Below are 21,310 nucleotides of genomic sequence, written 5' to 3'. Positions count from 1 at the left end.
CCCTTTGGGAAGCGCTCCCCGTGGAGAAGGGAGTCCCGGAAACACCCCAGCTCCCCTCCCGCCTGACTGTGCCCCCTCTCCTCCCGCAGAGTGACAAAGTGACCATCGTTGACCACCACTCTGCCACCGAGTCCTTCATCAAGCACATGGAGAATGAATACCGCTGCCGGGGGGGCTGCCCCGCCGACTGGGTGTGGATTGTGCCCCCCATGTCTGGCAGTGTCACCCCTGTCTTCCACCAGGAGATGCTCAACTACCGACTCACCCCGTCCTTCGAATACCAGGTCCCGCCCCTTCCGGCCTCTTTTGTGCTAAGTCTCCAATACCTGATATATGCATGTTTGGCTCCAAGCATGTCTCAACTCAGACTTCCTCTGCGGACGCCCAAGTGCTCCATAGTCCACGTGGCTAGCGGCTCCCATATTGGACAGCGCGGCCCTATCCAGAACACTAATGGAGACAAAGGGAGTGGTCAGGGGTCCCCAGGAGAGGGCTTCAGAGGGACCAAGGGCTGAGTGAGAAGGTCTAGCAGGACAACACAGGCAGACTGGACCGGCCACTCGGGGCAAGGACCGCTGTGGTCACCGCCGGTAGATCTCCTCCCTTCAGGGGCTGAGGGTTGGGCATAGCTGGGCAGCCACAAGTACCCAGGGAGTCCCGAGCCTCTCCCAAGAGGAGCCAGATTCGCTCACTGCAGTGACCATCGTCCTCTCTTCCCAGCCTGAGCCTTGGAACACCCACGTCTGGAAAGGCACCAATGGAACCCCCACAAAGCGGCGAGCCATCGGCTTCAAGAAGCTGGCAGAGTAAGTCTCCTGGAAATAGGTGGGGACTGGAGGTGCCTCCAAACTCGGAGAGCGCCAGAGAAGGAGGCTGGGCAGATGCCTATGCCTCTGACCTCTTGTGCGATGTGAGTTCTCCATTTTCTCTGACCACCTCGTGCCTTCTGTGCCTGAGGGCCTGAGATATGGATGGATGTTGCGCCAACCTTTTTTCCTTTCCAACCTCACTTTCCTCACCTCTGTTTCCTAAATTCTTGTCTTGGAGGCAATGGCGTTTTGATAAACCAGCTGTTCTGATAATAATAATAACAACAACAGATGTGTAACATTTGTCCATTTCCAGGGTGTAAATACTCCCCACATGGCCAATTTCAAGCTGCTAACAGGAAGTCACTGAACCCAGAGGAGGGAGGAGCTGGTACAAGCCAACCCAGGAGGGCTCTCTCTCGCTCAGGGCTGAACTCTAACATCGCTCCTTCAGTCGTTCATTCATTCATTTGGCCAACAAGTGAATACCGAGTGCCTGTTCTGTGCCAGGCACTGTGCTAGGCTCCAGCAATGCCTGATCAGCCAGTTAAATGATGTTCTTGTCAAAGCTCAAAGCCATTCACTTGTCCAAGAATCACACAAATACAGTGCGCCATCGAGGAATGGTTTCGTGGTGCCGTAAATAGACCGAACCCAGTTTGGGAGGTCAGAGAGGGCTTCCTTCAGAAGATGACAATTGGGCTGAAGAATGAGATGAATAGACTAAGATGAGCAAAGGAGAAGAGGGAAGGGGCTTATGGGCCAAGGCCACTGAAGAGTAATAGGCCTGAAGAATGTGTGGCCAGCCAAAGGACCCGCTGACAAGTGAGGTGGGGCTGACCGAGATGATCGAATGGGGATGCCAGCCTTCTCCTAAAGAAAGCGAATTCCACTGGCCCCTTCAGCAGAGACCCCTGTTTGGAGTTAAAGTGCTGGCACAGAAGCTAGGCATGCACTGAGCTGCTCCTCCATTGGCCCTCTTGGGTCCAGAACTCTCTGGATACAATCCCTAGATGTACAACAGGTGCCACGCAGGCCACAGACCCCAGAAGCGAGGGCTGTGGATCCCACAGGGACTCAAACCCAGGTCCTGGCTCCATTCCCATGGCCCAGAGCACCTGTCTCCCTCTCTCCCGCCTTTCTCTCTCCTTCCACCTAACCCCACCTCCCAGCCAAAAGAGAACACATCAGCAGCCATTCTTTCCTAACAAGAGAATCACAGGTATTCTCAGGGAGAGCAGCCTTTGGCTTCAGTTCGGTTCAACTGTTTCTGGGAGAAGAAGGGAGGAAGAAATCTAAAACATTAATTGCACTATTAAGTGAGGGGTAGAAACAATGGGAGTTAATTATAGATGCTTTTTTATGCTCCAGTCTTTCAAAGGGAATCCTCCAGGCACCTTTTATTCTTTTCTGTTTCTCCCCCTTGGCTCAGAATGCTCCTGCAATGTGGGTGGTTTCCCTGATTCTAAAAAATGATGAATTTACCATCAGTAATCCCCAGGTGGGGGTAATTAGCGATTTGTCTACTCTGAGGTTCCTAATAGAGCCGGGATGCTGGCTCAGAAGGTGAGCCCAGCCATTCCCGAGCCACTGCCTGTCTGCCACCCCGGTGCCCTGGTAGATGGGAAGAAAGGAACACTGGCTCTGAATTCTCCATTTAGCAAGAAAGAGCCTCGACTTGATATTTCAACTCCCCAGGGCTCCGGTGGTAGCAGCATCTTTAAAAATCATCCCTTCTTTTGATATTTATTTAGCACCTATTAGATATCAGACTCTGTGCGAGACTCTGAATATGCAAGCCTGACTAAACCAGACTAGTCCTTCCATTGTGGATCTATAAACCTCTAAATTTCCTTCTAATTCAATGCCTGGTGATTTATTAGTGATTCTTTCTCTCTCTCACTCTCTCTCTCTCTCTCTTTCTCTCTTTCACACACACACAAATGTAAGCCCCGTGACACCTACTTTTTTATGTTCCTTAGCTCCTATAACTATACCTAGCAGATGTTCTGCACTCGACAAATGTTTAATTAATGAACAAATGAATGAATGAATGAATGATTGTCTTCGGGGGCAATGCTTGGCAAACCAAGGTTCTCAAGACTAGATTTGGACAACCAAGCAACAAACTAACAAAACCAACCATGGTTTTAAACTTGGGCTTCTAGTGTCCCTAAAACCATCAGAGATCAAGAGAGTAAATTCTCTCTCATTACATTTCGAGGATCATGGTTCTGGCCCCAAAGTCCCAGCCTAGCATCTTCCCTTTTTTCTACATTTCCCATTTTCCTCTCCATTCTTTTCTCTCCAGAGCCGTCAAGTTCTCAGCCAAGCTTATGGGGCAGGCAATGGCCAAGAGGGTCAAGGCGACCATCCTTTATGCCACAGAGACGGGCAAGTCGCAGGCCTATGCTAAAACCTTGTGTGAGATCTTCAAACATGCCTTTGATGCCAAGGTGAGTAGGGGGAAGCACCAGCTCCCTGGCCCCCGTGGTATGTATAGTTGGAAGGGGAGAGAGTGCAACAGAGAAGAACCTTTGAGAATGGATGATAGCACATCCCGAGGTAGCCATCAACACACATATGCACATCCACCTAAATTTCAGGGGACTTTGATGTCCTCTCTTCCCATGACCTTCTAGGAGCCTAGGAGTCCACAAATTGAAACCCCATCTCAGAGCAAAATCTTAGAGGGTTTATGAAAAAAAAAAACATTCTGGGGTCAGCTTGGGAAGCTCTGCATTAAACACAGTTCAGTGGGTTTCTTTGCTGAATGACTTCTTGGACGCTTGAATTTGCAAGTCTGTACGGCTGACCCTTGAAAAACATCGGGGTTAGGGGCACTGAAAATCCACATGCATCTTTTGACTCCCAAAAACTCAACTACCAATAGCCTATTGTTGACCAGAAGCCTTACTGATAACATGAACAGTTGATTGACATGTTTTGTATGTTACATGTATCATTACCATATTCTTACAATGAAGTAAGCTAGAGAAAGGAAAATGTTATTAAAAAACCATAAGGAAGAGAAAATGCATTGACAGTACTGTATTTATTGGAAAAAATCCACGTATAAGTGGACACACACAATTCAAACCCATGTTGTTTTAGGTCAGCTGTATTCTAATCCCCCAATGAGAAGGGGATAGAATATAAACATGTTTGTGCATGGCTCACTTATTTTCAAGGAGCCTCTCGGAAGTCTGGGCTTCCCTAAAACCTACTTGGAGAAATGTGGCCCAAGAGATGCTAAGATAGAGGGCAATAATCTTCCTTAAGGCAGGGATCTCGGACTTACTTGGCCCAGGCCCCATACTGCTGGAGGGAGGATTAGCAAGGAGACTGAGCAGACCTGGTCAGATCCAGCCGGGCCATTCCCAGCCTAAAAGTGGTCAAGAAAATTCCCGGATCAGTTGGTTATAAGAAGCCCAACTATCTCAATCAAGATCTGTCTCTATTAGCGGCCGACCCCTTCCACCATTGCTCCAGGTTCTTTGTGGTCCTTCAGGCCACTGTGACTTTAGAAAAGTCCCACACTACCAAAAAGCTTTTAGTGCTACCCACTTGAGCCCATTGAATAGTGACACCCAGAACTTTTGGTTCTTCTTCCAAAGGAGATGGCTCAAGATGACTCATCTTTTTCCTCTCTCTTCTTCTCCTTCGCTTTTTGTTCTCTCTTACCTCTTCTCCTTGTCACCACCTCACTTCCTCTCCCCCCACCATCCTTCCCCCTCACCCACCTAGGTGATGTCCATGGAAGAATATGACATTGTACACCTGGAACATGAAACTCTGGTCCTAGTGGTTACCAGCACTTTTGGCAATGGCGACCCCCCAGAGAATGGGGAGGTAAGACGAGCTTTCACCTGTTCTAGCATGTTCCCCATCAGGGGGAAGAAGGAAGGGCCTCAGTTACACCTGCCATTCAGTTAGAAAATCCTCCCAGAGCCTCAAAGCCCACGACTTGGATTTGGATCCAAGTTCACAAAGATTTGGGACAATTCCAAGACCTCAGCCTATTGGTGCCCACTGATGAGCCAATCTTTAGTGACAATGCTGTCGCCTTAGTGAGCTACTTCTTTTGGGATGGATGCTCCAATTAAGAGCTTGGCATCCCCTGCTCCAGATGAGAGAAGTAAAGTCAATACTACTTGGCAATGAGAAAGAATGAAATACGGCCTTTTGTAGCAACATGGATGGAACTGGAGAGTGTTATGCTAAGTGAAATAAGTCATACAGAGAAAGACAGATACCATATGTTTTCACTCTTATGTGGATCCTGAGAAACTTAACAGAAGACCATGGGGGAGGGGAAGGGGGAGAAAAAGTTAGAGAGGGATGGAGGCAAACCATAGGAGACTCAAAAAATGAGAATAAACTGAGGGCTGATGGGGGGGTGGGAGGGAGGGGAGGGTGGGTGATGGGCACTGAGGAAGGCACCTGTTGGGATGAGCACTGGGTGTTATATGGAAACCAATTTGACAATAAATTTCACATTAAAAAAATTTGTAAAGAGAAAGCCATAATGGGGATTTGTGTGCTGGGAATTGGGGGTCCACACACTGTAGCCCTTTTATCATCTGGCCCTTTCACACGCATCTGCTGCCCAGCCTGAACCCCTAACCGTCTCTAACATCCTGGCCCCCAGAGGCATCAGGCTCCTTCTTTTACCAGCCAGGACCCCAGATGCTCAGTGCCCTACCCTATTCTGGGTTCATAGACCCATGCTTCACATTTTACTCCTCTCTTGGCTTCCAGAAATTCGGCTGTGCTTTGATGGAAATGAGGCACCCCAACTCCGTGCAGGAGGAAAGGAAGTAAGTGAATGACCCTCCAGGGTCACATGACATACTCTGTGGGTAACTGAAGATCGTCTTTTGGCCTCTGGGGTTCACATTTGGGTTCTGGCTGGGTTTTGTGACCTAAAGCCCCTTTGTGAGCAATTTTAGCTGGTGGGTGTCTGGAGTCCACTGGGGCTGATATTTTGGCTTCTCTGGTAACTTCACAGCCCCATGTCTCAGTTTCCTTGTCCATACAAATACCTGCCTTAACTTCTTGTAAGAATCAAAGGAGGAAATAGATATAATAGCTCTAAGCGTCTTATGAAAACTTAGAAGCCCTATGTAAATACCAATTCTTATTATCTTTCCCCTTTGGAAACCTACATTCAAAAACAGCAAAAGTGAGCTCCTTTTCCTAAAACGTTTCCATCAGACGCTCATGGTGGAGTTGTAGCTAATGTAGAGGTTGAGTTCAGTAGATAAGATACCTCACAAGGCAAAAATGAAACAAACCAAAAAAAAAAAACCTGTAGCCAAAAGACATTCATGCTGAAATCGCATCCCAATGTCAGGTTGGGTTCTAAAGGTATTTCCTAAGGTGACAAATACCTGTAATGATGACCACCCTTGCGAAGCCTGTAAGTCCCCCCTAAAGTAGACAACATATGGCGTGTGCATGTTGAGCTGTCTTTCCATTAGGCCAACACGGCGTCTCCTCCAGCGTGGAGCAGAGCAGACGCCACAGCTGACTGGTGTTTGGAGACGGCGGTCTGCGGAAAACCTCTCCTGGGTTTCTCTTAGCCAAGCACCTGTTGCCAAATTCACATACATTCGTTCCATATCCAAGGGGTAGCTGAGTCCCTCGTGATCGGTCATCTTTGACCATGAGCACCTGAGTCCTCGCTCTCCCTGCCCTTCTTTCCCAGTGGCCATCACAGGCTCCCCCTCACCCCTCCTTCAGGGAGAGAGAGGGCACCATCCATTCTCCCCTCTAGGTACCCGGAACCCTTGCGTTTCTTTCCCCGTAAAGGGCCTCCCCTCCCCCAAGGTGACACAGAAGTCCATGGTCTGGCTGCAGCCCGTGACAGCCAGCAGAGGTAGAGTGCGTGTGTGCATGTGTGTATGTGTGTGCATGCGTGCATGTGTGTGCAGGCGTGAGTGTGTGTGCACATGCATATGTGTGCGTGTGCATATGCGTGCGTATGTGTGCAGGCATGCATTATGTGCACGTGTGCGTGCATGTGTGTGTACATGTGCGTGTGTGCACATGCGTTCGTGCACATGTATATAGCGCGTTCATATGTGCATGCAGGCGTGTGTGCGCAAGGCGTGTGTGATTGTGCACATGTGCATGCATGTCCGATGCCCAAGCATCCAAAGCCACCTCTGGGTATCAAGGAGACCTGCCCTCTAACCTGGGCTGTGCCACTAACTCACTAAGCAGGCTTGAGCAAGGCGTTTGACCTCTCTGGACCTCAGTCTTTCTCATCTGCCAAATGGGGAGAACCCATCTCTGCCCTGACCACCTCTGGGACTTGTTGAGAGGCTCAAAGGATAAAAACAAAGAGGAAAGCGTTTGGAAAAACCTCAAACCTCATACAAATACATGTGCTGTTATTTTTAACCCACAACCATCAACCATCCCTCCCACACTAACAACACAGCCACCCCCTGATATGTTGCATGACTTATTTGGAGAAGTGACTCAGTGTGAGACTATTTTAGGGCAGAAAATACACTTACATATATTTAGAACTTTCCTGATGCTGGAACAAAAACTTTGAAGAACATCCAGCTTAGAAACCCTGCTGCCAGAATGCACAGTGTCTTTTTTTTTTTTCTTTCGTCTTCTGCACTCATATTTGTTAAGCTGTTGTGTTTTGGTTTTGGTCTCTTGTTTTGGGGGGAGTTGTTCTGTTTCGTTTTTTTGGTCTGGGGATTTTGTTTTTGTTTTTATTTTGTTTTTGCCTTGTCTGAGAACAGACCTTACCACTTTTAGAGGAAAACGGGGAAACTGGATCTTTTTTTGAAGTCTCAAAGCTCCTGAGCCTCTCGTGCTGAGGTCTGAGTTCCAGTGACATCTTCCTTCCCCTTCAAAATCGTTTAATAAGAAATTCAATCTCTTTTTATGCCATGTCTCAGTGCGGAATTGACTTGAAATGGGAAATGTGACAGATCCTTGAAACATCCAAGGACCATAACTTGATGAAGAGAGAGTATTGAATGGGAATTGTCCAGCACGATCCAATGAAACTTTCTAAATGCTCTATGTCTGTGCCATCCGATAGGGCAGCCACCAGCCACACGTGGCCCTTGAGCACTTGACATGTGGCCAGTGCAAGTGAGGAACAGAATTTTTAACTGTATTTATTTTGAATCAATTTAAATTTACCTTTATTTTATTTTATTTTATTTTAATTTTTTTTTCAACGTTTATTTATTTTTCGGACAAAGAGAGACAGAGCATGAACGGGGGAGGGGCAGAGAGAGAGGGAGACACAGAATCGGAAACAGGCTCCAGGCTCTGAGCCATCAGCCCAGAGCCTGACGCGGGGCTCGAACTCCCGGACCGCGAGATCGTGACCTGGCTGAAGTTGGACGCTTAACCGACTGCGCCACCCAGGCGCCCCTTAACTTTACTTTTAAATAGCCACGTGTACGGGCGCCTGGGTGGCTCAGTTGCTTAAGCGCCCGACTTCGGCTCAGGTCGTGATCTCACAGTTTGTGGGTTCGAGCCCCGCCTTGGGCTCTGTGTTGTCAGCGCGGAGCCTAGAACCTGCTTCGGATTCTGTGTCTCCCTCTCTGCCCCTCCCCCACTCTCTCTCTCAAAAAATGAATAAACATTAAAAAAAGTTTTTTTTAAATAGCCACACAGAGATACCAGAGTGGACATCACCAGTTAGTTCCTGGCTACTCAAAGTGAGGTCTGGGGATCAGCAGCATTGGTGCCTCTTGGATGCTTGTTAGAATGCAGAACTTTAGGCCCTGCCCAGATCTGCTGAATCAGAATCTACACTTTCTGGGGCGCCTGGGTGGCTCAGTCGGTTAAGCGTCCGACTTCGGCTCAGATCATGATCTTAGAGCACATGGGTTCGAGTCCCTCATCCGGCTCTGTGCTGACAGCTCAGAGCCTGGAGCCTGCTTCAAATTCTGTCTTCCTCTCCCTCTCTGCCCCTCCCCCACTCACACTCTGTCTCTCTCAAAAATAAATAAACATTTAAAAAAATTTTAAAAAAAAGAATCTGCACTTTAACAGCATCCCAAGATGATTCTTGTGCTTGTTAAAATTTGGGAAGCAACGAAGCGTTCTCTAATGGTTAGGGGGTGGTCTGATCTATTCGTGACTTTTTTTGCCAATTAAATCGTTTTGGCTGTCTGGCTCTCGAGATCCCTGAGTTGAGTATGGTCAGAAACCTCTTTAAATACAAGCGGGGTCATGCGCAGATGGCTAGCTCTAGTGGTGGGTAAGTTTATCCATTCTGGAAGAGTCCATGGAAGTGTTATGGTCTCAACCAACATGCAAGAGAAGGTCCTTGAAACAGGACCTCAGGAGGAGGTTCCAAGCCAGAGCTCACAGGGTCTCTTCTGTTTTGGCAGGAGCTACAAGGTCCGATTCAATAGTGTTTCCTCGTATTCTGACTCCCATAAATCATCAGGTGACGGGCCAGACCTCAGAGACAACTTTGAGAGTGCTGGACCCCTGGCCAACGTGAGGTGAGCAGGGGTCAAGGGCCTCAGGGAAGCCATCTTGGGGAACTGGATTTAGTTGCAAAGTGGGCTTAAGGTTCCTCCCTTGTATTCCTGTCCGTCTCTTGAATAACCAGCCGCACTCTAGCTCTCTGGGGACTCCCCTCGCCCCATTAAAGCACACTACCCAGACCCCTTCCTATACACACTCTGTCAGAGCCCCATCACCCAAATCTCGCCCCGTCATCAGCACATCATTTGTGCCGAAGGATGTTAATCCCTGGAAATTACTCAGTAAGCTGCCCTTCCCAATGATATGTTACACCTAATAGAAACTTCTGGAGACACCCTGCCATGCCCCAGTGGCTCTCAACCTGGGACACACATCAAAATCATCTGGAGATGTTTGCAATATACTGATAATCAAGCCCCATTTCCAGAGATTCTGATGTAATTGGTCTAGAATTGGGCACATATTGCCTTTTTTTTTGTTGTTTAATTTCCCCAAGTGACTCTAACGTGCAGTCTGATTCAAAAAATACTGGCCTAACCCCATGTTTACCAAAGGGCAGTGGTCACATACCAAGAGATCATTTTCTATGGGATACGGGCAGATATTTTATATTTCAACAGTTGGGAATGCGATCCAATGAGCATTTAGAAAGAAAGAAAACTGCAGATCCCTGGTTTCACAGATGTTTGTGAAAACAAGGTTGATGCACACTGAGTATCCGGGCCTGGCCACCAATCTTTCCGACCTTTGCTGACCGAACCTTTTCCTACCTGCTCAGGACAGTGCTCGGTAGATGGTACACATCACGAGGGGTCCTGGATATCGAAGTCTTATGCCCAGTAGAGCACGTTGTAATAGACTTTATTTTTTCCAAGCAGTTTTAGGTTCACAACAAAACTTAGAGGAAGATACAGAGAATTCCCATATATCCCCTCCCCCAACAGAAACAGCCTCTTCCACCAGCAGCGTCTCCATCCAGAGTGGTCCACTGGTACGGTTGATGAACCTACACTAACACATCATCATCACGCAAAGTGCATAGTGTACATCCGGGTTCACCCTTGGTGTTATTTTCTATGGGGTTTGACATCAGTGCGTTGTTTTAGTTTGACATTGAAACACCGGTTTTGTGCGTTGACAGCCGGACCCGTTTTTCTCTTGTTGAATCTATCACGGCTCAGAGCAGGCATTGGCAAGCAGGAGCCTGGAGACCCAATCCAGCCTGACCACTGTATGTTTTTACACAACCCATGAGCTGGGAGTGGTTTTTGCACTTGAACATTGGCAATTCACTTGAGGATAGAAACCGTTACCGTTGAACCCCAATTAAGCAAAATGCCACCCACCCCCCCAAACAAGGAACCCCAGTCTCATAGGTAGACATATTATTAAAAAATCATCCTCAATAACTGTAATTAATAATTTTTTAAATGTTTATGTCATCAATAAAGACGTGCAGGAATTTGTTTTCTCTCTGTTACGAAGGCATCCACATAACAGCTTCGATTTTGTTTCTTGGCCTAGAAACCTAAAAATATTTACTCTCCGGCCCCATGTCTAATAAGTTTGCCAATTCCTGGTTTGGAGGCTTAAAATGGGAAGTTTGAAACCCCCAGGTGAAGGTCATAATAGAAACGTGAGTCTAGGAGATGACTGGGAGGCAGGTCTTTAGGTGCATCAGGAAACGTATTAATGCATGAATTACCCGAACCATCTGCTAGTGAACACAAGTGGTTTTGGTGAGGTGGTGAAGACAAATTCAAAGCAAGCTAAACAGCGGTAATAAGTAAATAATAGTATCAGCAGTGGTCACATATGGTGACGTCGTGAACGTAAACATCGCATGTTTGAGGAACAACGGCTTAACCACAAAGCCATTACTCGTGCTGGGAATTTCCAGTCTCCACTGGGCTGACGTTAAGGGGGGCGTGGCTTGGGAAAGAAGTTCCTGGCCCCCCTCCAACCAGTCCACTCCTAGTTATCAGCTCTCCTGTCACACCATCACCCTTGGAGGAAAAGGTAAGGAACCCACCTCCAGGAAGGGCATGAGCGGGCAGGTGGGGGAGGGGGGCTGAGGGGGCAAACACTGCCTAATCCCATGTACTTTCTTTAGAAAGCCTCTACAACCAGGGAAAGAAGGGCAGGAGAGGAGAAGAGGCCCAGAGAGGAAGCATGCATGTGGGATTAAAAGAAGCAGATGTTAACCCATGCTAACCTTCACCTGACCCGTGAGACCCCCGGAGCCATGTCAAGTGCATTCTCCAATGACAGAGAGAATGGGAGTCCCTTCCCAGATTCCCCTCCTCCTCTCTGCTTCCCCCATCTCAATCTTTCACCAACCTGACCCCTTCATTCTAAACAAACGGATTGGGAGGCAGAGGCAGAGACAGTATGGAATAGCCCACACAGATCCTCGCCTGGGCTTGTCTGAGATGACAGTCTCCAGCAGAAAACTCCAGGCTAGGAAAGACGTGGGGTGGGGCGTTCTCGTCCCACTTGTGTGAACCTGTCACTTCTGCCCCAGTGATGTCGAGACCCACAGCCAGGACCAAGTGTCAGTCGGACAGCGAACTAGCAAGAGCGGCCATCTGCCACACAGCCCTCCCCTTCTCATACCTCAGTCAAGGCCACCCCACCTTCACAGAGAGGAAAATCTCATTAACCTGACCCCCCCTGATTCAAGCAGCCACGTTTTCTTGGTGGTACCTATGCAGAGAGGGTTTGTGAGACAAATTAATGTCAGAGACATTGCAAGGGGTGGAGTCAGCATCTTTATAAATCTTCCATCCCCTTGTAGAAGCACCTGTTTACACACCAACATTTGATGTGGGTTTTTTAAAGTTTTTATTTTAATTCCAGTTAGTCAACACACAGTGAACATTTGACGTGCTAATGACAAGGCCTTCTGATCTCGTTAATGCAGGTCCCTGAGGACTTCTGTGTTATGGTTTTCATTACCTGTGTACTTAAAACTAATCTGCTTGTGTCCCTTGTAGAATTCAAGCCCTCCCATAAAATAGACTAATTTCTCCAGCTTAGAAAGGGGCACACAAGACACAGCCAATGGTTCTGGGTCATCGCTATCCCCAGCTCATCCTCCTTAGGACCATTGGGAATTTTCTCCTGAGGATGGTCATACCTTGCAGAGACCAGAAGGAGAGGAGAAGAGGCCCCAAGGGCTCCCAGATTTTTTAAAATGGCCTAACCCAGGTGGGCTTGGGGCTGTCTGACCACCATGGGCTAATGGAGATGCTTCTGGAGATGCCAGATGTGTTAGTCTGCTCAAGCTACTGTAACAAAATATCAGAATGGGTGGCTTCAACAACAGAAATTTATCTGCTCACAGTTCTGGAGGCTGGAAGTCCAAGATCATGGTGCCAGTAAGATTGGTCTCTGGTGAGGCCTCTCTTCCTGGTTTGCAGACGGCTGCCTTCTTGCTGTGCCCTCACATGGCCTTTCCTCTGTGCACATTCAGAGTGAGAGAATGCTATTGGGTATTTCTTCCTCTTCTTCTAAGGACACAAGTCCCATTGGACTAGGGACCATCCTTATGACTGTATTTAACCTCAATTACCACCTTAAAGTCCCCATCTCCAAATACAGCCATATTAGGAGTTAGGGTTTTGATATATGAATTTAGGGGAAACATGGAGTCCATAAAACCAGACGCCCCTCATGCCCCACAGACCCCTAACACAGACCATCTGTTGTCTCCTCGGCAGGTTCTCCGTATTTGGCCTTGGCTCCCGGGCTTACCCTCATTTCTGCGCCTTTGGACATGCCGTGGACACCCTCCTGGAGGAGCTGGGAGGAGAGAGGATCCTGAAGATGAGGGAGGGAGACGAGCTCTGTGGGCAGGAAGAGGCTTTCAGGACCTGGGCCAAGAAGGTCTTCAAGGTAACCACCTGCCCAGATCCCAGAAACCCAGGGGGAGAAGTCATGACCCCGAGACCTCCAAAGACAGAGTGCCTACACCATATGAAATAGAAGAAACCTGAGAGAACTTCTGGTATTTCCCCACCGTGTGTCCAGCCAGGATACAGCTTTAAACAACTCAGATGAGTTTGGGTGGCCTTAAAACACACATTCTTCACCTAGAATCTAACCTCCTGCATCATGGGCAAGGAGTTGGTCTATAAAACATTGTGCTCTTGGAATTTCAGAGCTGGGAGGAATCCATCCCGCGCTCACATTTGGTAGACAAGTAGACAAAAAAACCATAAAGTAGGTTAGCCACACCAGGGGGCTGTGCCTCGACCTGGAACTCAGATCTCACCGATTTGTCTACTTTGACATACTTATCCCTCTTGAGCTAGATCTTTGCTGACCAATGCAGGAGCTGCCGGCCCCATGTGCTATTTAAATGTAAATGTGAATGAATTCACATTCAGTAGGATGAATGGACAAGTGAATATAGTAGGTCTCTACAGTGACATATTATTTAGCCATAAAAAGTATAAAGAACTTATACCTGCTACAACGTGGATGGACCTTGAAAGCATTATGCTAAGTGCAAGAAGCCAGACACAGGTCTATGATTCTGTTTAAATGAAGTGTCCACAATAGGCAAACCCATACAGACAGAAATTAGAGTAGTGGTTGCTAGGGGGTTGGGGCCGTGAGAGTGGGAGTGACTGCTGACAGGTACAGGGTCTCTTCTGGGGGAGGAAGATGTTCTGAAACCAGATTGTGGTCGTGGTTGTGCAACTTTGTAATTCAGTGGGTTACACTCAAACCCACTGAACTGTACATTTGAAAGTGATGAATTTTATGTTACATGAAAAATTTCTAGGGGCGCCTGAGTGGCTTAGTCATTTAAGCATCTGACTCTTGATTTTGGCTCAGGTCACGATCTCGTGGTCATGAGATCAAGCCCCACGTTGGGCTCAGCTCTGATAGAGTGGATCCTGCTTGGGATTCTCTCTTTCTCCCTCTCTCTCTGCCCCTCCTCCCCCTCTCTCTTTCAAAATAAATAAATAAACATTTTAAAAAATTTGCATATATATGTACATAGAAATAATTAGGTGATTAATTACAATATATAATATTGTATATGAAGACAGAAATATTATATATTGCATAATTGCAGAAATATATTGATATTACATAAAATAATTAAATATATATACTATAATAGATGTATAAAATTTTAATTTTTCATTAAATATGTAACTCTAATATACACATATTAAATAGAAGTTAAAAAACTCTATTTAATATACACATATTATATAGAATTTAAAATCTCATTCCTTGGCTGTGTATTTCATATTTTCAGCAGCCACAAATAGCTATTGGTTACTATATGAGACAGCACAGAACATTCCCATCATGATGGAACCTCGTATTGCACAGGGCTATTCTAGACATGAGGTCACAGGGGAAGAAATGAATAATGGCCTTCTATCTGCATGGGGGCATGATTCGATTGGCCATCCTGGGAAAAACGGAAAGCCATGAATACGGACCTGCCACCTGTCACCTGCTCCTTCCTCCACCCTGGAATGCATTCTCTTCAGCAGCCCCAGGAGAAAGTGGATTAGGTAGCTGCCTATCATCCAGTTGGCATTTTCCGTCCTGCATGTAAATGCAGATAGAAAGAGGGGAAACTGAGGCCCCTGAGCTAGAAGGATATTTATGGGGGGAGGCTGTGTCCATAAGCCTCTTTCTGGATTTCTTCCTAGATGAGGAGAACTGAGATAACTCGGCTCTTTTTACCTTGAGAAAACTATGGTTCTTGACTTCGTCAGCCAACTTCGATTGAACGCCCCAGAGTCAGGGTCTGTTACAAGCCCCTATACCCTTTGGTTATCACCGCCCCCCTCCCATCAAACTCCCAGTCCTGACAACCGCTAATCTACTTCCTGTCTCTGGGGAACTGCCTGTTCTGGACATTTCATACGAATGAAATCATTTAATATGTGGTCTTTTGAAATCAGCTCATTCACTTAGCATGTTTTCAAGGTTCGTCCACATTGCAATATATATATTAGTACCTCATTGCTTTTTATGGCCAAATGATACTTTGCTGTACATATATATCATATTTTGGTTAGCCGTTCATCAACTGATGGACATTTAGATTGTCTGAAAATCAACGCAAGGCCAAAAAAGGGTTAAATCTGCCCTTAAAAGCTTTTTAAGTATCAGTGGCTTTTATTCCAAAAACCTGAATTCCAAACAGTAATTCTTAGGACCACTAAAGTCGGAGAACTTATGAACTTGGCAAAAAAAAAAAAAAAAAAAAAAAGGAAAAGAAAGGAAGAAAATTTCATATGCAGGTATTCAAACATTCAGTATGTTCTGCTTTTAATGTAATTTTTTAAACCTTTAGAGGAAGATGGATGGGAAATTCTAAGGTGTTTATTTTCTTTTTTAATGTTAGGTCTCTACAAATATTGGTTTTAGGAATAAATGACGTAGAAGTTACATGTTAAGTAGAGGTTAAATCCTAAACTTATTAGTAAATATGATATGTCCAGCACATCAAAGGCGTTCAAAAAATACTGGATGGATTAGTGGATGGATTGATGGATGATTGGCTGGCAGGTATGTGGTGGGATGGAGAGATGGATGGGTAGGAGGGTAGATAGATGGAAGGAAGGAAGGAAGGAAGGAAGGGTAGATGGAGAGATGGACAGATGGATGGATGAATAGATGGAAGGAAGGGAGGGAGGGAGGAGTGAGGAAGGGAGAGTGGAAGGAAGGAAGGAAGGAAGGAAGGAAGGAAGGAAGGAAAGGAGGGGAGAGAGGAAGGAAGGGAGGGAGGGAGGGTGGAAGGAAGGAAGGGAAGGGAAGGGAAGGGAAGGAAAGGAAAGGAAAGGAAAGGAAAGGAAAGGAGAAAGGGAAAGGAAGGGAGGGAGGGAGGGAGGGAGGAAGGAAGGAAGGGAAAGGAAAGGAGGGGGGAGAGGAAGGAAGGAAGGAAAGAAGGGAGGAAGGAAGGAAAGAAAGAAGGAAAGAAGGGAGGAGGGGGGGAGGAAGGGAGAAAGGAAAGGAAAGGAAAAAAGGGGGGAAAGAGGAAGGAAGGAAGGAAGGAAGGAAGGAAGGAAAAAGAAAGGAAAGGAGGAGGAGAGAGGAAGGAAGGAAGGAAGGAAGGAAGGGAGGGAGGAAGGGGGGGTGGAAGGAAGGAAGGGTGGAAGGATGAATGGGTGGGTAGGCGGAGGGATGGAAGGATGAATGGACAGATGGGTGGATGGATGGATGGAAGGAAGGAAGGGAGGGAGGGAGGAGTGAGGAAGGGAGGGTGGAAGGAAGGAAGGAAGGAAGGAAGGAAGGAAGGAAAGGAGGGGGAGAGAGGAAGGGAGGGAGGGAGGGAGGAGGGAGGAAGGGAGGGTGGGAGGAAGGAAGGGTGGAAGGATGAATGGGTGGGTAGGCAGAGGGATGGAAGGATGAATGGACAGATGGGTGGATGGATGGAAGGAAGGAAGGGAGGGAGGGAGGAGGGAGGAAGGGAGGGTGGAAGGATGAACGGGTGGGTAGGTGGAGGGATGGAAGGATGAATGGACAGATGGGTGGATGAACGGATGGAAGGAAGGAAGGGAGGGAGGGAGGAGTGAGGAAGGGAGGGTGGAAGGAAGGAAGGAAGGAAGGAAGGAAGGAAGGAAAGGAGGGGGAGAGAGGAAGGGAGGGAGGGAGGGAGGAGGGAGGAAGGGAGGGTGGGAGGAAGGAAGGGTGGAAGGATGAATGGGTGGGTAGGCGGAGGGATGGAAGGATGAATGGACAGATGGGTGGATGGATGGATGGAAGGAAGGAAGGGAGGGAGGGAGGAGTGAGGAAGGGAGGGTGGAAGGAAGGAAGGAAGGAAGGAAGGAAAGGAGGGGGAGAGAGGAAGGAAGGGAGGGAGGATGAATGGGTGGGTAGGTGGAGGGATGGAAGGATGAATGGACAGATGGGTGGATGGATGGATGGAAGGAAGGAAGGGAGGGAGGGAGGGAGGGAGGAGGGAGGAAGGGAAGGTGGGAGGAAGGAAGGGTAGAAGGATGAATGGGCGGGTAGGTGGAGGGATGGAAGGATGAATGGACAGATGGGCGGATGGATGGATGGATGGAGGGATTCATGTCATGGTTTCGAGCTGTTGGTGGAGAGTCCCTCTTGGCTGAAAGAGGTCACCGGAAGCCCTGTGTGTGCCACAGGCAGCCTGCGATGTGTTCTGCGTGGGAGATGACGTCAACATTGAGAAGGCAAACAACTCCCTCATCAGCAACGACCGCAGCTGGAAAAGAAACAAGTTCCGCCTCACCTACGTGGCCGAAGCTCCGGAACTTACACAAGGTACCTCTCCCCCCGCTCCTGGGGAGGCACGCAAGACGGGGGGGGGGGGGGGGGGGGGGGGGAGGGGGGGGCAGGAAAGACAGGAGTTCTCACCTCCACCCACTTAGAGGAGGTGGGTTTCATTGCTTACCTTTCGTGCAATCCTCTCAAAACAAGTCCACTGCCAGCGCCCCCCCACCCCTGCTCAGCCAGGCGTGTCCTTGGATGTCCCTCCCTCCAGCAGGAGGATGTCACTCTGACCTCTTCTTCTCAACTCAGCTCGACCAGATTTGCTTTTCCTTCGCATTCTCCACAGCCGGCACCACCCCCCCTCCCAGAGTCATTTCTTTCACCTCTTGGCTTCACTCTGGGGACAGTGGAAGTGTGAAGAGAGGGTCAGTAGAAGCTGGAGGGTTTGCACCGACCACAGTTTAACCCCATCTCAGGAAGATTGTTGGTTTGCTCCCCGCAGGTCTATCCAATGTCCACAAAAAGCGGGTCTCGGCCGCTCGACTCCTCAGCCGCCAAAACCTTCAGAGCCCTAAATCCAGGTAGGAGCACCTTCGGTTGGCTCGGGGTTACCCCCCTGTGCTCCGGGGGTCACCCACGATCGGGGCGGAGAGTCCTGGTTGGCTCGGGGGACTGGCTTCCCCGTTACTGTTCCAAGTGCCACGGGGACCCCCCTGCTGCCTTGCAGCATCGAGATTTTCCTGCTTTCCCTCTGCCAAGCTCGGACCTAGAAGGTCCAGGAACGGAGATGGTGGCGACCATCAAGGAAAGCAGAAACAGGAAGGATTTATGAGGCATTTTTGATGTAGACCGCACCCTTGTCAGACTGCTAATGTGCATCGCACCCCAGCATCCCGGTCAGAGAGCATTTCCTCCTTGTGGGTCCTTCTTCTCTGTGGAGTCTTGAAAACTGGCTACCCGGACTCCGTTGAAATTCCTCTGGGACGACAGGAGGTTCGTCACCTCACAAAACAGCCCGCGCTGTGTTTCGAAGTGCAGGTTGTCAGAGATCATCTTACTCTCGCTATGACCAGAGGGCATCTTCCTAGCACTTCATTTTGACCCCGGTTATACTCGAGCGACACCCAAACCAGATTCAGTTCTTCCAAATGGGAGACCCGCTAAGAGCCAAAGCCACCAACCAGCCTCTCCTGGGGTCTTGATTCCTTCCTGTCGTTCTTCCTCAGGCCTAGTTTCCCGAGCCTTTCGCTTTCGTAAAAGGACACGCTGTGCCCTGTCGGGGATGTCGTTCTCAGACCTGGTCACAGTGCAGTGGAGGACCTGTCGGAGCCACCACGTGCCCCGAGGCTCTTATAACCTTATAACCACCACCCCCCGTTTGAGCGGGACACCCTGAGGCCACCCAAGATGTCAGGCGTTGTCCTGATTGCCACGTTGCTCTCGCATTAAGCTTGCACCCTTGCTGCTCTTAGACATCAAGTGTTTTCAGAGTGATGGAGCCAGGTCTGTCCCTCACTGTTCTTGAGTAAATAGTATTTGTGGCCTTAATGAAGTCCTTTGCATTGATCCCTATTGAAAGGCGTTTTTGGTTTTTTTTTTTTCACTTTCCAGTTACAGCCCACAACGCTGTTTTGAAATCTTGATTCTTTGCACATGGCATAGTACAAAGAGTAGGCTCGCAAGCTGGACAGCCCTGGGTTCTGCTGCACACCAGCTGTGTGACCGTGGGCAAAGTCACTCAGGGCCTCGGAGCCCCGTCTCCTTATGTCAAAGGAGAGTGGTGGCCATAAAGATCGCTGATGGTTAGCTAGTGCTTTCTGTGTGCCGAGAGCTGTGTTGAGTGCTCTCTGTGTGGGATCTCCCAGAACTCTTTGACCAGCCCAGGAAGTAGGTGCTCCTCTGACCATCAACACTTTAAACATGAAGAATGGCGATCAGAAAATGCCAGTGACTTTTCCAAGGTCACGCAGACTCGGTTCTCTGACTCCAAAGTCTGTATGCCGGATGGCTCCACATGTGACCTCAAGAGCATTGCAAAGCCGTTGTATTAAGGACAAGGTGCTCAAAGCAGCTAGCATATCATACCTTTCCCTTCTCTTCCTTGTCTGTCCCAGCATCAAACACCTGCAAATTTAGCATGCATGCTTTCTATGTGGGCTCCAAACCTCTGATAAAGTTACCAGCAGGATGAAGCCCCCAGAGCTCTCCATGTTCTGTCTTAGCTCCTCAAGCGTGAAAGAAATGGATTGGGAAATTAATCCCTTTGAATAATTAGTTAAATGCTACATTCGGAGCATAATGATCTCTGATACAGGGAGGGACTCTGTGTCTGAAATACGCACCCTACTTCCCAGTCTGCTCTGTGGAAAGCGATGACTTTGGTAGCCCAGAGGAGAAGGGACCGAGAATCCACTGGAAATTTCCTTTAGCAACAAGCTCTGAAAAGCCAGATCACAAAAATTACTCCCTAAACCATAAAAAGCAAGGTCCTTTGCAAATGTTCTGCATGCTAAGTTGGACCGAGTCCCAGAATAACCCCCACTCACCTCTGGAAAGGACAGCCGACTCTATGCTGAGGGAGGGAATACGTCAGCAAGGTTAGGACCTGGAACGTAGTATTAAAACCAGTCATGAAGGAGCACAAAAAGAAATCAGATTGTATACAGGTGTCTACGTCTTTAGAAGCACAATCCATAACACTACCTCTTTTCAGGCTTTCTATCGTCTCCAGCTTTATAAGTTGGGGTTTTTTTAAAAGGATGATTGAGGCAAAAAGTATGATACTCTCTCCCATTTTCCCCCTGCCCGAGTCGGCACAAAGTCATGGTTTTGGGGCCAGGAGGCCATGGGCAAGATATCACAAATCATTCCTCCGCCCCACAGACCCTTAATTGCAGGCAAAGTGACCTGCAATTTCTCTTTCTCATCGAAAGAGAAAAATGACCACGGTTACTGCCTGGCCAGGAGATACACTTTCTAGGTACACCAATTAGCAAACAATAGAGAAGCAGATATAATGGAGTGGTAATGGGTAATCGGGTTGGGTGATCTTGAGTCCCAGATGTCAGAAGGAGAAAGGAAGACACAGGGTAGGCTTTAGAAAGCAAATGAGGACAAAGGAGGAGCGTCTAGGCAGAGGCTGGCAGGAGCCAAGGTGCGGCAGGGGTCCTGAGCACTGAGGCATCGTGGAGGGTGGCAGGACATTACAACGGACAGTTCCTGGTGGGGGAGCTCTCGATTCGTGTCTCGCCTCGGATGAAATTGCTTCTCTCCAACTTTCCCGCTTCGACAGAGAACATCGACATTTGGCTTAACCCAAAAACTCAAGCGTCCGTCTTGCCTCCTGGCCCTCCCTTACACTGCACATCCAGCTCACAGCCGGTCCTCTGGTCCTATGGGACTTGGCTTTCAACTTCGTCTCAGACCTACAGCTGCCACCTGGAGCAAAGCCCTGTTCATCAACGGTATTTGTCTCCTTGTGTCTTGGCTTTTCTCTCAAAGATACGTTTCCAAACAGCAGCCAGACCAATCTTTTAAAAACGTAAATTGAATCCTCTGCTGCTTCAAGCCCTTTAGTGGCTTCTCACTGGATTGAGGAGACCTTCAAACTTCTTGCCATGACAGGTCATAATGAGGCCTTTGTCATCTGGCCTCTGCCCGGCTCTCTGATCTCCTCCTCCAAACACTCCAGCCTTCTTTCCCTTCCCCAAACGTGCCACACCTTTTCATACCCCCAGGGCCTTTGCACATGCACACTCTTCCCAAACAGATCTTTGCATGTTGCCTTTTTCTCTTTG

The 21,310-nt window shown here is 48.3% G+C and overlaps 1 protein-coding gene and 1 long non-coding RNA gene across 6 annotated transcripts in view; one reads left to right on the top strand and one right to left on the bottom strand.

Moving 5' to 3' along the window:
• Positions 1 to 21,310, top strand: part of NOS1 (nitric oxide synthase 1) — a 182,042-nt gene that overhangs the window by 144,881 nt on the left and 15,851 nt on the right. For 2 of the 3 annotated variants that reach the window (XM_011287802.4, XM_023241468.2), the window contains exons 12-21: positions 90 to 284; positions 721 to 806; positions 3,121 to 3,265; positions 4,557 to 4,661; positions 5,571 to 5,629; positions 6,589 to 6,690; positions 9,191 to 9,307; positions 13,016 to 13,190; positions 17,426 to 17,564; positions 18,016 to 18,094. In XM_011287802.4, coding sequence (XP_011286104.1) covers positions 90 to 284; positions 721 to 806; positions 3,121 to 3,265; positions 4,557 to 4,661; positions 5,571 to 5,629; positions 6,589 to 6,690; positions 9,191 to 9,307; positions 13,016 to 13,190; positions 17,426 to 17,564; positions 18,016 to 18,094 — 1,202 coding nt within the window. The remainder of the gene's footprint in view (positions 1 to 89; positions 285 to 720; positions 807 to 3,120; positions 3,266 to 4,556; positions 4,662 to 5,570; positions 5,630 to 6,588; positions 6,691 to 9,190; positions 9,308 to 13,015; positions 13,191 to 17,425; positions 17,565 to 18,015; positions 18,095 to 21,310) is intronic. The other variant, XM_045041434.1, reaches the window with a different exon arrangement.
• Positions 17,231 to 21,308, bottom strand: LOC102900184. 3 transcript variants are annotated; one of them, XR_006587866.1, is made up of 5 exons: positions 20,217 to 21,308; positions 20,060 to 20,118; positions 19,856 to 19,951; positions 17,695 to 19,637; positions 17,231 to 17,505 (listed from the first exon to the last, which is right to left on the bottom strand). It is a non-coding gene; the product is annotated as an uncharacterized LOC102900184 (long non-coding RNA). The 3 variants fall into 3 exon arrangements; XR_006587865.1 differs by having other exon boundaries at positions 20,872 to 21,308; XR_002737197.2 differs by having other exon boundaries at positions 20,060 to 21,308.

The sequence above is a fragment of the Felis catus genome, chromosome D3 (assembly GCF_018350175.1).
Source record: "Felis catus isolate Fca126 chromosome D3, F.catus_Fca126_mat1.0, whole genome shotgun sequence".
NCBI classification, from domain to species: domain Eukaryota; kingdom Metazoa; phylum Chordata; class Mammalia; order Carnivora; family Felidae; genus Felis; species Felis catus.
The sequence above is the reverse complement of the archived record's forward strand: the minus strand, read 5'-3'. Positions and strand labels throughout refer to the sequence as shown.